Genomic DNA, 17,296 nt, shown 5'->3' on the forward strand with positions numbered 1-17,296 from the left:
ACTGAATTGGCTTCAAAATAGCCAGCAAGCTGAGCATATATTGAGCGAGATAGTGTACTTTTGATACCAATGGGTGGGAGGAGAGGAGAGAAAGATCAAGGTATTTCATCATAAAAGATGATTGTTTCTTTAGGTCAACTGGACTGGAATTTAAATGCAAGAAAAGTTAAAACAGAAAACTGTTTAAACAGAAACAGCAATGCAATTTCTTCCAACATGGGGCAGTTAAAATAAAGTCCTTAGTAGCTGTGATGATAGTTATAAATAGTAGACAAGCTGAAACATTTAGATAAAGAAACAGCAGACACAAAAAAGGTCAGAAAATAAAGAATGAAGCAGTTTATTGAAGGTGCAAGTACTACATTGGCCAGAGCTGTTAATGGTTGTAAAAGAAAATTGCATAATCTGAAATGGTGGTACACTGAAATGTATTCATACAGCTACAAATTCATTAGAAAATTATTTTAATCATCTCTTTGCATTACAAACAAACATTCTTCTCAATAAAAGAGGAATTGTTTTCTGAAAAACCCTTTTACATATGAAACCTGACAGCTGTTTTTTTTTAATCAAAATATACAAGACAATGCTTCCATATAAAAACCGGTTTTGTTCCCCTTAGCCTCTCTAGGTAAAAAAGTTATGAATATTTACACCTTTTTTTCAAACATTCTTTACAGCTGAAAAGAGGGAATATTTCTTTAAAGAAATCAAGGACAAAAATAGAGGTGGAGTTGTATTCATGTTTGAAAACTGCATACTTTATGTAGGCAGCACCTCCAACAGTTTTAAAGGAACACAGATTGAATCCAGCAGTGAATCCCCTAAATATACAACTACCAATCACTCTAGGTGCATAATGCATTACAATCACCACATTTGAGGGCTTGAAGAGGAATAGCAAAATGTGAAGAACTAAGACTTCAGAAGGCACAACAACTTTGGTCCATGAAACCCTGAAAAAAAAACCTAAAAAATCCATTAAGCAGTTGACTTGCGTCAGTCTGAACATTCTGCTCTTAAAGTAAACTATTGCTCATTAATTAGTTTAGGCACAAGATCACTAACATGGTCATTAATGAGCACTCATACACAAGATCAGTCAGAAGTGTACAAATATTCATTTATGACTCCAGCATTTAGCCCAAACTATGGAATGTTTGGGAAGTGGATCTGAAGTATTTTCTTTTCACTATTTAAGGGAACGTGTTACATTTGGACAGTAGGGAAACCATGAATTATCAGCAAATAATATTTGATTTAATCCAAGTGCCAACTGCTTTCAGAGTGGATGTCAAATGTATTAGATGGTTTTAAAAAGATGTCAGGACTTGGTACAGTCTAGAAGGGCTTAAAAACTACAAAGCCCATTCTCACAATGTTAATTTGCTAGGCTACACAAAATGGAAGTGTCTTATCTGTCCAAAAGTAAGGAAACTGTGATAAGGTGACTAGTTACAAGGGCTGCTACGGCAATATCGACAAATTCATCCCTACAGGCCTGTAATTACACAGATTAGACAAAGCCAAATCTGTAAATAAAAATAACTCAAAATAGTAAAAACTGTGCAGGTAGCTTCAGAACTGGTTGTTCATTAGACCATTCGACTACCCAGGTATCTGTTTCAGTCAGCAAATGGAACACCATCACACATCACTGTGCACACTACCATCTTCCAGAAAAGGCACCATTTTCCTCCTCTTGTGCTCCTGCTAATTAATCTGCTGAATCATACTCAAAGGAAACTCTGGTAACAGGTTAAGAGTTTGATTGTACTCATAACTAATGACTTTACGGCATTAAGTGCATCAATAGAGTACTTGTACATGGGCCCCAATATCCAAAGAATCACAAGAAGTCAAATCATAATCTTGTAAAATGGACAGAAGCTTCATCAAATACTATACTGAGCACTTAATACTGTAGGAACCTCTTTGTCAATGCTGTACTCATGCATAAGGGAACAAGGCAGGGTAAAAATGGAATGAGATACTAGGTGGCAAAAAGACAGACCAATAGGACAAATCTGTTCTCATTTGACCCTAGAAGGAATATACAAATCAAAAAGCAAAAATAAAACGAAAGCAAATTACCAAGACAGCATAAAAACATAACTGCACACCATGCCAGAATTTCAGCAGATACATTAATAAAATCAATAAAAGGTGACAGGGCATACAGCAGGACATTGACATCATGTCAATCTCACTTAGGTGTACAGAGCAGAAATTTCAGCTCAAAAAACTAAAATCAAAAATCATACTAAACAAAATACAGGTAAAAAAATGCACATTCTATGGACTAAGATAATAAAACACCCAACTATAAAATACATACAAGATATTGAATATAGAGGCAACAAGCCTAGGCCATTTCAAATTGGGACTGTTCCTGGTTACTGGACAACTGTACTTTCCTTTGTAAAGGCAGGAAAAAATAATAGTAGCCTACTCCTGAGGATATTCCAAGTCGCTTATTAGGACCAGAATTCTTCTGGACAAGAGTCTGAATAAATTCATGTTTCATTACAAATGACATCTGCAGACTAGGCCTGGAGATGTGTGGGGAATGGACAAAATAACTGCCCACTCCTACAAAAAGCAATGCATTTATATCCATACAATTAATTGGCTGTGCACCATCTTGATTCAGAGGTATCCAATACAACTAGCACACTGATGGAAAGTTTGTTTTTTAAAAAAGTATAACCCTACTAAGGTGACAACTAGCCAGCTGAAATTAAAGAGTGGTGCATCACAATATACGAGCTCTGAAGCTGCGGCAACCTTCATATCTACACTGCTTCAATCAGTTAAATGAATATTCAACAGCATTGTTCTGCACTGGTTGAAAAAAAACAGATTAATGGCAAAGCCACCAGGCAGTTGATGGTAAATAGTTATTTAATCCCAAATGATGGGAAGAGTGAGAAAAAAGGCAAAAAGCGGTGGGGGTTGGGAACAAATTTTGATGCCTAGAAAGCTTGCTGCCCAAGAGTGGTGGTACAATATCCAAGATTAGATGGCTAAACTGCAAATCAGCATCTTGGATGAAATAGTCACTGCTACAACATGCCAATTCTGTCTCTTCCCTGCCTCCTCCAACACCCTCCTACAATTTGGGTAAGGAACAACATTAATGAGCAAACAAGCAGCAAAACATTGCTTGAAGCAAACCGTAAAGCACGTAACCAGAAACAGACTTACAATTTATAAAATGGCCCCTGTTTCATTATAAAGACATAAGGCACAGGATAATCATTTAAATGAAAGTAGAGCATATGCTTAAATTATCCACACTTCTGTATTATAGTGGTATGGATACCCAAAGATGAAAAAAAAGACTTAAAAGGTTTATTAATACACAACCTGATTATAGATGCACAGGTTTGGTGATCCAAGAGAAGTATTTGCAACCTGTAAACTTTTAGAAGAATTTCAAATGCTGAATTAAGAACAACACTCGCACAAGCCAATCTGATAAACAGATTGAAACTGACAGCATTGCTACCATAAAACAGGATGTCATTGCAGTAAACTTCAAAAAGTTTGTTTAAGAAAGAACTGTGGTCACTTTTGGGTAATTTCAGCTATGTAGCTGCTTTGAGGTCTAGTGGTGTCTCTAAGATAATCATTGTGCCCGTAGGCTAGACAAGACTCCATAAAACAGTTGGAATCCATGTCAGAGCCTTAAATGGTTGACTTGGAGAAGGAAACCCTGAGGTGGTGGTTTTCTCCGAGGTCATGATTATGAAGGTCGATGAGGGCCTGGATTGCTTCTTCCACTGAGCTCATCTGGATGAGAGCCATCTTGCGATCCTTCCTAGAATTACAAGGAGAGATTTTACTAAAAATTGAGCAGACCCCCCTGTCCATCCAAAAGAAGTTAGGTCAATGGCTTCAGAAATAGCAATTGGATCAGAAAATGAAACTTACTGAAAGAACTTGAATGCTTTGACCATGCCAGTTGTGCTTGAGAACAGCAACTTCAGATCTTCTTCAGTAATAGAAGGTCTGGAATAAAAGAGATTATGGTTATAGCCAGGTGACCTAGATCAGTTCATTCCATTCAACATGGCATCTGGCCAGAGGAATAGGCCCTCTGGCCCTCCAAGCCTGCACTGACCATGCAGTCCAACTGAAGCAAAATCCCCTACCACTCCAGGGTCCATATCCCTCTAATTCAATAAAACTAAGCTACATATGATTATTCAGTAAAATTGCAAAATGTTCACCACTTACGGAATATTGGAGAGATGGAGGGTGGCAGAAGGAGGAAAGATGTTCTGGAAGTTTTTCGACCCTGGTTTCTTAAAGCGATGAAGCGGTGAGCTACTATAGTCCTTGGTCAGGCCTTGGTCCTCCTGGCCCTCACGGGGAAGCTGCACTGTCTGGTGCTTGGACATGGTCACACGCATGGCTTTTCCATGAAGTCTCTGACCATTCAGATGGCTCATAGCTAGGGAAAATGCAGGAGTCGATTTTTGAACTAACGTGAGTACAACTGGCAATACATGTATATTACAGAAGATACAACAAATTCAAGGCAACTGGCAAAAAAGATTAAATATGCCACCAGTTGAATATCTGAAATAAAATCTAATTTGGCTGTTATATTCCAATCCAATTTGTTTTTGGGGGGCAGGGAGGAGGAAAAAATTACAACCAACCATTTAAACACTTCCTATAACAAAGCACAGCACAGGAGCTTTATAAAACAAAAGCTGATAAAACAGGCCACACAATGAGATATTAGGCCAATTCAGATGGCCCAAAAACTCAGCCAAAAAAAGTAGGCTTTCAAGTTTTAAAGCAGGATGGGAAACGTAGAGGCACATAGGAAAGGAATTCCAGAACTTAATGCCTAGGCATCTGAAGTCACAGCCACCAATGGTGGACTGATTACAATCAGGGATGTGCACAAGTCTAGAATTAGGTGAGAATTGGAGGGTTGGGGGAACCAAAGGCAGACAAGAACCTGGGCTTTATGAAGGACAGATTATGCAAAATCAGGTAGGTATAAAGGAACATGTATAAAGCATTGGCTTGACTTCAATTTAAATACTGTGCCCACTTCTGGTCACATCAGTTTAGGAAGGATGTGAAACATTGAAGATAGCGCAGAATAGATTCAATTGTACCAGCAATAAAAGACATTATATTGAAAGAGAGAAACTGGGCTTGTTCTCCTTAGAGAACATCGAGATAAGGTTTAAACAAATTCTCAAGATGAGGGGTCTGGACCAAAAAAACCATTTAACCACAGGACACCGATTTTACTGGCAAAAGAACCAAAGAAAATGACAAGGAAAAAGGTTTTGCTTTTAAAATTACATTGCATGGTTAGGATTTGCAATATATTATTTGAATGAGGTGGTAATGGGGAATTAGATAAGCATTTGAAAACTAAACAATTGCAAGGCTACAGGGCAGGAGTGGAACTGACAGAATTGCTTTTGCTGAAAGTTGCTCATCATTTTAAACAATTAGGAAAGGAGCAGGGAAGCAGAGTACTGGATAATGGTTGACAACACAAAGAGCTGCTTACACAACCTCTCCTGAACCAGCTAATTTTAAAACCAAATATGCAAGACAATGCAGTTAACATTACCAATTTAAATACAAAACACCTTTTCTCAAGGACCAAGTGCCAGAGCTTTCTCATGAAGACCTACCTAGTTGAGCTTGGGTACAGTCAAACATTTGTACCAAGGCATTTTCTTTCTTGTTGAAAAGTATCTTCACACGCTGCACATCACCATACACTCCTTAACAGAAGATACAGAAAGTTAACAGGTGCTATCTATTCAACACCATTAGCCAATATGCAACCCAATCACAACCAAAGTTTCAAAAATCATGTATCCATTTTCTCCTAGTTAGCAAAATTCAGAATTAGGATGCTATGAAAATCATAGCACTCAGGAGAATGAAATTCAGTGTCAGACTAAATTAAAAGCCAAAGAAATTACTGAGGTCATCTATACAAGTTTAAAGATTTACAAAGGCATGCAAAGCACCCAAACATGCATTACTGAGCTATGTATGCAAATCAAAGCATCAAACTAATGCCAAATTATAGTTGAACTGAAATTATGCATTGAAATAGCAAACTGCAAACTTCAAATATAAAGCTTTCAACAAGAAATAATAAAAACAGATAATAAGTGCTAACGATAACATACCGAAAAGAATAAAGAGGCATTGGGGCGTAACTCTCTTTAGAAGGACAGCAGAGCAAGGCAGCGGAAGACAGGAAGAGGAAAGGAATCGAGGGAGAACGAAGATGGAACGAATCATCCACAACGAAGGGTGGTTCCCACAGAATGGTGAATTGGTTCATGGATCATGGTTCAAGATGGTTAATTGAGGGGCAGGTTGGTCCGAAGAGCATTGTTGAAGCACAGGAAGCATGGGGACCGTGCAGTCAGTTCACAAAGGAATCCGCATCAAGTTTGGGAAGGGAGAAAGGGATGGGGAAGGGTAGGAAAGAAAAAAGTAGCATAAAACAGGTCAGTATACATGAGAAATATGTAGAGTTCCATCTGGTTGATCAATGCATTCTCTTCCATTATTTCACAAAATTAAAAGCTGTATGACTTCACCTAGGGGGAACACATGCTAAAGGAAAAGGGAGTAAAATGTACAGAGATTAAAAAGAGACTGTATCCTTTTACTTCTCAAAGGCTGCAGATTAAAACCATCTCAAAATCTGAAGTGTGCACAAGGTTCAGCACCTCAAACCACATTCAAATCCAGCAACTACTTTATTTAAACCAAAACAGTTAAGAGTTAGCACCTTAACACTGGATTCAAACAGTCGAGATTCTTTTATTTCTGCACAACATCAATTTCAAATATTTAGATGCTTCCAAACACAATCAAGATAATCCGTTGATTCAGCTAGGCTTCTCATTCTGGAGTTGAATTGAATTCCAGCTATTACTACTTTATCCCAAAACAGCCACTCCTCTCTTCCCCACCCCACGCGCCCCCCCATCCTAGCAAACATCTATTTACAAGTTAATGCTCTGAGCATTCAACAAGGTCATTTTGCAGATTATTGTTGAAAGTTCTTTAAAGTCCCAACAACCTTGGAGTTGGCAAGTGATGCAAGTCTCAAAATACAAAACATGAAACAGACTATTGCACAGACATGCATAATAGTGTATCTAAGTTAGTATGTACAGCAGGACACAGGGCATACCAAGGAGCAACAGAGTTGTGGAAAATGCACATGAATTTACCTCAATGTGAAAATGCACTGCTCAAAACTACTGCCTCAAGGGGCACAAGATGGTTACAAGATACCTAAGTAACTAACCTCGAAAACATACCATTCCCCACCGCTCTTTCCCCCCCGCCCCCCCCACACAAAAAAAAATCTTGTACTGATCCAAGTTGCTACTATTTCACACACTGGTGCTATATTTAGACTCATCTGTGCCTTTCAGTGCTAATCAAATTTATCTTGGAGCTAAATTTAATTAACATGCCCAAACCAAGTACTTAAGTCACTTTTAGGAGTGAGTTTATGTTATGAAAACTGCCAGGATAAAGACTGTTCCTTGAAATTCTCAGACCAAATGGATTGAACACAAGGTTCAAGAGAAGCTAGTTACAAAGAGAAAGCATGTTTCTGCACCCAGATACAGTTCACTTTGTCCCTACCTTCCAAAAAGACAGCGTACAGCAAATCAAAGTTAAAATTAAATAAGCAGAAATAATAACTGGAGATAAATTAGATTTAGCAGAAAAACCTTGAAAAGGAAACTGAGGAAGCCAGTACAGAATGGAAACCAGGTGCCTGATCAAGTACAGTGAAAGATATTTACATACTATGACTTCAGGGCCAACTTGAATGAAAACTGATGCACCAAACTGTCGACTTCTGGGACAATAGTTGCGACTGCAATGGATGGCTGTACTGAGTTAACTACATCACTACTGCAAGGGGTAATTTGGGTTGGTAATGAAAGACACTAGTTAGTTCTAGTTTTCATCACAACAGTTTAGCAAAGGGAAAGGAGTGCAAGACAAAAATTGCACTCAGTTCAGAGTTTTCCTAGTCTGGTATATATGATGCAAAAGAACTACAGAATAGTCTTAGCATAGCTTCCAGGTTCCAAAACATGCACTGTATCCACTTAAATGGTGGATTTGTGTACAGGTTAGGAAATTTACTGAAAGCAACCCAAGCATGGGAAATAAGGCCAGAACTCAAGAGTTACATTAATACATGCAATGCATGAAGAGTAGTAAAGCAAAAGTAAGAAACTAAACCATAAAAAACTTTTATTGTCACACGCTTACAATTTTTTCAAAAATTCACATGGTTAGAAACGGTGACATGCAAAGTCACTCCATCAAAGTGCCTAGCTGAAGAGCTACCTGCCTCGAGTACACTAGGATACTACTGCAATGTCAAATCCAGTGAGGAGATGACATCACATTCCAGACTGGCCAACCATAGATGCATCTGTACCTGAAAACCATAAAAACCATTGGAAACCTGCAGTATGTGGTCTTTTGCAGTTCTACGTGTTAAACCAAAAGAGAATTAGACATGTCTACTGAATATTACTTCAGTGTATCTCTAGCAAGGCTAGAGGTTTATTGTGGAAATAAAAGATGAGTTAGTGACTGGTCAGAATACACATTTCTTATTAAAACCCCATTGAGAAAAACTGAGAATAGTTATAGTAAAAGGTGAACATGGATGATCAGGGTAGGTTGGAGTATAAAACAACAAGTGCGGAGGATATATTTTCATAGCAATTTAAATTGAAGATAGCCAGAGAAACAAATGTCCAGTAGAAATTTTCATCTCCATTTCTCCAGTTACAGTTAACAGATTTAGGAAAGGGAAAAGTGTTTAGGGAGACATGTGGCACACAATAGTACGACACGCGAGACTAACCTCAGGATTCAGATTGCTAATCAGCAGGACAGCATTGGCTGCAGAGGTAAATCCTGGAATACCAATACGACTAGCTGCTGCAGCAGCTGCTGCGGCTGCTGATGGCATGCTGAGCGGAGCCAAGGCCCCGTGAACCCCTGGGACGGACAAACCTACAGATAAGAAACTGGAGCCATTAGACAAAACATACACATTTCATCAGTTAACAAATTTACAAGTAGTTAACTATATGCATACGAATTAGATGGTGAAAGTTTAACAATGCACTTAACATATTGAAAATATGTAATGCTCCCCACATCTACCCACTTTTGAAGCTAAAAAGCATCAACAGGAGGTAGACCGAAACCTGACTACAACAGCCCAAAGGATCCTGTCCACTGCAAATGGAAACAGGCACAATGCCTCAAACAAGGCTACTCACTATAGTAAACTACATAAAAACCATCAACAGGGAGATGGTTCAGGTACATTCAAATAAATAGTGCCATACCAATAGATACCAATAATCAAACAAAACCAGCCACCACCATAATAAAACTGCAAGATTACTCCAAGCTTGGCTTTTACTTGCCACACAAATGATTCACTCAAAACCACATTTACGCTTCCTTCTAAACAGTTGTAACTAGAAGTACTAAAAGTACTTATTGTACATTTGTTAGTCAAAACCTGAGTAGCATAAATGCCACTGTAAACAAAGCTGTTAGCATAAAATGTTCCCATCAAGTCACAGTGTACCATTGGCAGAAGGGCAAGTGGTAGTAAATAAGGCTGAGAGTCTGAGCAGTGTACATACAGTAATCTGAGTCTATGAGCAGTGTACATACAGAAATCTGATGGATGTTGGAGGAAGTCTGTAGAGACACAAGTTTTCAAAATATAAGCAACTTTGAATTACAAGAGAGGCGCCTTGGCTGTTCAAGTTTATACTTTAAAATGACCTTCCTGAGATAACTGCAAAATACTAGGGAAATGGAAACTTCACACACAGCTTTCCCAAACATTAGCTCTCCACTTGCTCAAACCCAAAAGATGCATAGAACAAACCATTTATTATGGATAAGACAGAAGCAAATTAGTTTCAACAAGTAGCTAAACACACCTTAGTCCCAAGAAATTTATCTTCAGAATAGAACCCAAAGCTTCTGTAGTTATTCACAGATCACCAGTTCCACTTCAGACTATTCAAAAATATTAGGCCCAAATGCACAAAACAAAAACATTTAAAAATAAAATTCCTGCATTAGCAACTCACCAGCTTGCTGGAAGGCAATACTAGGAGGGAATCCAGCTCCCCCTCCGTAGGGCGAGGAGATGATACCTGGTGCACCTGATAAGAGAACAATTCTGTCAGTAAGCCCTTTTAGCAACAACAGTTTTTACAATCCATTTCTGCCTACATTCCACCTGCTAAGCATCAACAGGCTACAAGAATGCTATAGAATTCCACTGATAACCTTTGCAGCAGTTCCAACATGCAGTGAAATTCTGGTTAAGAACATGTTGGTATGTTTAAATCAGGGTTGAGTGCCACTAGTGAACAGTTATAGATTTAAAGATGTGGAAAATTAAACTCAGCTGGAAAAACCACCATTCAATATTGTTGATCACCTAAATCACCAATAGAGTTTACACAGCCAAACAATTATGTGCACACAAGACATATTGAATTCTCGTGGATTTAAATATATTATTGACTAGGACTGGGCCAAAACCAATATACATAAACTATAAGTTGGGAAAGTTTCAACAAAAAGACAGCTAACCAAACAGGTGAATGTTAATAATTGCATCTAATTACAGTATGCAAAGCAACACCAAATTACTTTTTTTTTTAAACTCTAGCATAGTTAAAATCATATGCTATCTGCCAGCAGCTGGCTCTGCAGTCCAGCACTTTAATTAATGAACCCTGTTTATCAGTTTGGAACCAACTGAGCTTTGCCTAATCTTCGTATTGGACATTAAACACAACAATGAATTGCTATTAGAACTGTGAACAGTATAATCTAGTCATCTCAATTTCTCACAATTAGATTCTGAGAGGCACTTTAATGGCTAAGAAGAGGCAAGCTTAACCACTGGTCTTTACCATTAGTCAATCTCGTGTTGAGCATTTAGGGCAACAGTGCAGTACCACAATCAGATGCGACAAGTTCCTGCTTTCTATACAGCCCTAGTTAGGAATCCCAACAATACTTGCTCTTCAGGCTCACTGCCAAGTGGAACACGGCATCAGTTTTTCTTTACAATCACTGTCTCCAAATAACAGTTGCTGCTGTGTTCAGGAGCATGACAGCAAAGTAAAACTCAACAACATGTCTTACAACTAACAGCATCCTATATACAATGGCGTTCAGCAATTAGCCAAATGTTTAAAATGAAACTTTAGCTGTAATAGCCATCGTTGCAAGCCATCAAAAAGTCAGACTGACAACACTTGGGTGGGTTAGTGCATACCTTTCCTCAGTCCTGCCCGATAAAGCAGCTAAATATACTCTATACTCAGGAAGCATCAAGAAGGTAGCTAAATACGCTCACCTCGCCCCTATCCATCGACATCATCACCCCTACACCTAATCCTTGGTGAATTTTTACTCTTTTTTAAACCACATCAAGCCATGCAGAGCTCCAACTACAAAGAATTCCCGTAAGCTGGGTTAGAGATCCTACTTTTAAACAGCACTGATCACATTTTAACCCACCCCTACACACACACAGCAAAACACTCAGGAGAATGGGTATTTACCTAGTAGGGAGGCTTCCTTACCAAAAGCGGCTGCCATGGTTTGGTCTAAGGTTGGCTGGTTGTCACCAGATGGTAGATCAGGACGCGTGTAGTCTCTGCTTTTGTCATTATTGTACTTAACATTAAGGCTAGTCAATTTGGAGAAGTCAATTCGCAGAGTGCAGCAGGCATTATAGATATTCTGCCCATCCAGAGCCTAGGAAAGGTATAAGTAGAGGTTAAAACAATTATTCCCTTAAGTCCCCAAGCTTCCATGAATAGAAGAAGGGTCTCTATATGGCAGTTGTTGACACTAAAGCAGGAAGGCATATGAAAGATTCTGTATAAAGATGGCTGCCCTGGAAAGATGACCTGTGTCATTTACTCAGTTGACGACAGCTAGCGAGATGTAATGGGGTACACAGACCAATGCCTTTCCTGTGACCAAAGGAAAGGCCGTATACGTCTCCAGCTGTGTTTAGCAAACTTCTCACCCATGCTCCAGTGTGCGCTCAAAGCTCTTGAAACATTCAATTCAGTACAGACAACAATCTCTTCAACTTGAAGGTTCAAGCATTGTACAAAGGTTACTGAACAGCTACTGAGTGAACACTAGTTCAGAGTCATCCAGTGCAGAAAAGGCCCTTCGACTCCAGTCTGCACCAACAATAACTACCACTAAAAGCGCACTGATCCTATATCCTGAATAAAGCACACTGATCCTATATCCTGAATGTTATGATATTTCAAGTGTTCATTTAAATACTTTTAAAAAGGTTGTAAGGTTTCCAACCTCCACTACCTTCCCAGGCAGTGCATTCCAGATTCCCACCACCTTCAGTGAAAAAAATTCTCAAATCTCCTCTGAATCTCTTGCCCTTTACCCTAAAATTATGTCCTCACGACCAAGGAGAGCAGCTACTTCCTACTCACTCTGTCCATAATCTCTCAATCATACCCCCCCGCGCCACCATCCTCAGCCTTCTCTGCTCTAAACAACGACACCAGGTTAAACTCAAACAGGTCTACTTGGTAGCAAACATCACTAGCTTTTGGGGCTCTGCCCCTTCATCAGGTGAGTGGGGAGACCACAAACCTGCCCAAGGACAACGGACATTTCCATTGTCCGCTGCTCACCCACTCCAAATCCATGGCGGGCAGGGTGGGTGAATTCTGATGCAGATGTTTACACTGCATCCCAGAATGTGAGAACTCCCCACTCAACTGACAAAGGAGCAGAGCCCTGAAAGCTAGTGGCGTTTGCTACCAAATAAACCTGTTGGACTTTAACCTGGTGTTGTGTGACTTCTTACTGTCTTTACCCCAGTCCAACTGTGGCATCTCACACCTAAAGGAAACAATGCAAGCCTATCCAGTCTCTTCCTTATAGCTCAAATGCTTTATCCCAGGCAACATCCTGGTGAACCTCCTCTGTACCCCCTCTGGTGCTATCACATCCTTCCTATACTGAGGTGACCAGAACAGCACATGGTACTTCAGCTGTGACAGCTCTGTACAGTTCACATATAACCTCCTTGCTCTTGTACTCTATGCCACAACTGATAAAAGCAAGTGTCCCATATGCCTTCTTAACTGTCCTATTCACCTGCTCATGGACGACTGTGCTCTCACAACTCAGTCTGGAGGATATTTAGGTATTTGTTAATTTCTTTGCCCTAGTCTCACAACACTTGGGCGTGACAAGAAACCTGGAGACGTCAGAAACCTTGTATCATACCAATCTAGCCACATACCCCAAGACGTGAATAACGCCCTTCCCTCCATTCCAGTACAAAATTGTTGCTATCTTGGGAATATCAGAAACACAAACTAGGAACAGTAGAAGATCATTCAGCCCTTCAGGCCTGCCCCACCATTTATTCCATAACCTGTTCCCTCTTTTCCCCCCCCATCTCATTTGATCCCCTTCATCCCAAGAGTTATATCTAATCTAAGGCCTTCCTGAAAACATGCAACATTTTGGCCTCAACTGCTTTCTGCGATAGAGAATCCACAGGCTTATCACTCTGTGCGAAGAACTTCTCAGTCCTAAATGGTTTACACTGTACCCTTATGGATCCGGACCCCTACTTCTGGATTGAGTCCAGAGGTGGATGAAGGAGGAACAAAGGCAAGACGCTGAACTAACAGCCCAGCTACAGAGACTCTGGTGCAGTTCCACAATATCACAGTTAATAAAACACTGTTTCAATACACAGTACGTAGAGTCTGAAGATCACAACAATATTCTCATTACAACCTCACTGAAGTGCTTTAAACCTAACATCCACAGGGGGCGACATTATTGCTACTATCCACTTTGTAAACGTCAACATACCAGTTTTGCATGTTGTGCACTGGAGCCATCAGCATATTGGAGCAATGCCTGGAACTGATTATTCTTTGTGAAAGTAATGATCTTCATTACAGTGCCAAACTTAGAAAAAATCTGCAATCCAAGAATATTAGAAAAATTAAAAGCTAGTTTACTGCAGAACAATTTGCACATATTTGACAGTGCTTGCTTCATGGGGAACTATAAATTGTTCTTGATCTGGGGGTTTACAAAGCATGGCTAAGGTTTTGTTTGCTAGCTATACCCAGCTCAGTGAAAAGCTGCCATTTAATTTACACATAGCTCAAATGACAGATTTTGGTGTTTACATAAAATTTATCCAATATTGTATTGTGGCATTATCAATAACAGCCCGTGCCAAATCTCAGCCCATGGGGTTGGAGGATGAACATTCTGGATATCTGCAGTAATCCTATCCCCCTAGAAGATGAACGTGTTTTTTCTTATAGTGGATGCTTTCCAGTTCCAAAATTAAGCCCCATGCCTTGATTCCACAAAATCAAAAATCCCACATCCCAGAAATTCCAGGCATCAACTCAGTTCTCTCAATGCCTTCAACATCCCAGTTTGCACCCCCACCTTCAACACCACATCATGCCCCCCTTTTGCCAATCACCACCCTCCCTCCTCTCCACCCAAATTCCTGCCACTCTGGGACAATTTACCATTGTCAAATTAAAGGCAAGACTCACCTGGTGCAATACGTCAAGTGTAACAGGATAGAAAAGGTTTTCCACAATGATGCGAAGAACAGGGCTCTGGCCAGCAAGACCAGCTGCACTGTCTGAGACACCACTGCCAGCAATAGCCATGTTAGCTGTCTGCACTGCATTTACAGCCTGAAGAGCTGCTTGTGCTCTCTGAAAAGAAATCAAAAGTAAAGTTACCTACGTTCTAACTCTACAACGTGCACATTGCTGCCAAAGGTCTTTACTGAACACGGATTTAAGGTGCGGGGAGGCAAGTACAGAAGTGATGTCAGGGGTAAGTTTTTCACTCAGAGGGTGGTGAGTGAATGGAATCGGCTGCCGTCAGTGGTGGTGGAGGCGAACTCGCTGGGGTCTTTTAAAAGACTTCTGGATGAGTATATGAGATTTAATGGGATTGGGGGTTATAGATAGGTCTATGGATTGGTAGGTGTTGATGTGATCAGCGCAACTCGTGGGCCGAAGGGCCTGTTTGTGCTGTAGTGTTCTACGAACCAAAATCATGGAAGGAACTGGGCCTTCCACCTGGCTAGACTTCAATTAAAAATCTCTGCTTTCAGGGGAGTTCTAGTACTCTGGAGCTCCCCATCATTAAAAGGGGATAAGAGAGGGGCAAACATAGGCCTGCAGGGGTGGAAAAGAAGCAAAAGACAACCCAAGTATAACAGGTCAATGTTAATCTCTACAGAGGAGTGCCTGAGGGACCGAAAAGCCATTTGCTCTTCTCATGATGTTCATTTAGAACATAAAACACTACAGCACAAACAAGCCCTTTGGCCCACAAGGCGCCAGGCCTATCTATAACTCTCAATCCCATTGAATAGACAGGAAATCACCTTGGAACATCACATGTAAGAAATCACTGTCTCACCTTAAATTTTATTGAATATTTTAAAATTAAGGTCCCACATTTCAACTGAAAAATACAGGACAGGCCTGTTATCTCTGCCAAGGACATGCCCCCAATGGATATTCCTGACAAGGTTGGATCTTGTTAGCCACATGAAATCCAACTGCATTTAAAAGATTAGAAACAGGCTGAAAGGGGAAGAATAAATCATTTCAGGAAGCAAAATGATCTACACTGGCTTCAGCCTTCCACCACATAAGAGGGAGGTTGGAAAGCAAATCCACTGTTACCACCAGCAGTGCAAATTTAGTCTGCATCAGTCCATTTATAGGCAATTATATGGTAGCATAGTGGTTAGCAATGTTGCCCCACACTGCCAGAGACCCAGGTTCAATTCCAGCCTTGAGTGATTGTGTAGAATTTACATGCTCTGCCTGTCGGTGGATTTCCACCAGGTGCTCCAGTTTCCTTCCACATTTCAAAGATATGTGGGTTAGATTGATTGGCCGTGCTAAATTGACCCTTAGGGTCATGAGATTAGCAGGTAAATATGTGGAGTTACAGGAACAGAGAGTGTTTTCAGTGCAGCTCAATTGGCCTCTTTTTGCACTGAGGAGGTTCTATTTGTCGTCCATGACTAGTAAACCACTCAGCCGACTATAGTCCTAAGCTTTTTCTGCTTATTTTGCTTATGCATTATCCATCTTTTGGTAATCTGTGATTACTGAACTCAACTCTTACAAACAAGATCCTCAGAACTCAGAAGAAATGGACTTTCTTTGGACTGGTTAGTAATAAACCAGGTACAAAGTATCAAGTACTTACAGCCTGATTGGGAGAGTTGTCAGTTTTCAACTCCTTGTGGTTAGAATATTGAATGTAGATAGGATGGCTTCTTAGATAGGGAGTGACAGTGCTGTAATAGCTCACCATCGTGTTCGCAGCTTCTTCAGAGTTCATTTCTATAAAAGCCTGCAAATTAGAAAAGCATACACTGTTCATTTAAGGCTTGCTCATTTAAAACACTCAGCTTTCACCAAAGTTATGGTTTATAGGCTTGACTGAATTTTGTCAAATGTCCCAACAGTATTGCAAATTTGCTTTTAAGCAGTACAACTATAAAACAGCAATAACATAGTTGTGCGAAGTGTTACCAATTTGCAGGGCACATCAAGTGATATGCCGACAACAGAATCATACATTGGTGACCTTGACAAATCAGTGCGCTGAGTTTAAAAGCGGGTTTTCCAGCCATTTCCAACCTTTCGGCAGCAACAAACTGCTCAACCATTGTAGAAAAGTTTAGTGAATCTCTCCAGACTATAATCCGTACGGAAGATTTATAGACATTTTTCAGACAGATTTAGTGTTCAGATTAAGGAACAATATATTTCTTGGGTTCTTAAGCAGACAAATGTCAGACAAATTGTTCAGGGATAGAAAAGTCAAGAATTACACACCTGGTTTTTGCCTTTTAACATGAGAAGATTGGTTACTTTGCCAAAAGGCAAACCCAAGGAAATGACCTCTGCCTCAGTGACGTCATTGGGAAGTTTGCGGATATGAATGACTCTGGAAGGTAATATTCCTGAAGTCCTGCTCTCTGCTTTGAATTTTTTGCTGTCATTGCCATTGGCTAGAAAAATTTAATACAATGTGAAGGTACTAGCATTCTCCAAGCATGGTATTATTTTAAAAATGAACACCGCATACAATAGCAGGCAAATTTTTT

At 39.9% G+C, this 17,296-nt stretch overlaps 1 protein-coding gene across 4 annotated transcripts in view; it reads right to left on the reverse strand.

Annotated features, from left to right (window-relative positions):
* Positions 1-324: 324 nt before the first annotated feature.
* Positions 325-17,296, reverse strand: part of LOC145358814 (polypyrimidine tract-binding protein 1-like) — a 35,508-nt gene continuing 18,536 nt past the window's right edge. Inside the window, exons 4-16 of one of the 4 annotated variants that reach the window (XM_080213122.1) lie at positions 17,025-17,200; positions 16,390-16,536; positions 14,700-14,867; positions 13,990-14,100; positions 11,694-11,868; positions 10,179-10,253; positions 9,751-9,777; positions 8,921-9,072; positions 6,186-6,219; positions 5,676-5,768; positions 4,243-4,459; positions 3,937-4,014; positions 325-3,823 (exon numbers count right to left, since the gene is read on the reverse strand). In XM_080213122.1, coding sequence (XP_080069248.1) covers positions 3,691-3,823; positions 3,937-4,014; positions 4,243-4,459; positions 5,676-5,768; positions 6,186-6,219; positions 8,921-9,072; positions 9,751-9,777; positions 10,179-10,253; positions 11,694-11,868; positions 13,990-14,100; positions 14,700-14,867; positions 16,390-16,536; positions 17,025-17,200 — 1,586 coding nt within the window. In that variant the 3' untranslated portion in view covers positions 325-3,690. Of the gene's footprint in view, positions 3,824-3,936; positions 4,015-4,242; positions 4,460-5,675; positions 5,769-6,185; positions 6,220-8,920; positions 9,073-9,750; positions 9,778-10,178; positions 10,254-11,672; positions 11,869-13,989; positions 14,101-14,699; positions 14,868-16,389; positions 16,537-17,024; positions 17,201-17,296 lie in introns of all 4 variants that reach the window. The other 3 variants (XM_080213121.1, XM_080213124.1, XM_080213123.1) reach the window with 3 other exon arrangements.

Source organism: Carcharhinus amblyrhynchos, chromosome 26 (assembly GCF_965287045.1).
Source record: "Carcharhinus amblyrhynchos chromosome 26, sCarAmb.v2.hapA, whole genome shotgun sequence".
NCBI lineage: Eukaryota > Metazoa > Chordata > Chondrichthyes > Carcharhiniformes > Carcharhinidae > Carcharhinus > Carcharhinus amblyrhynchos.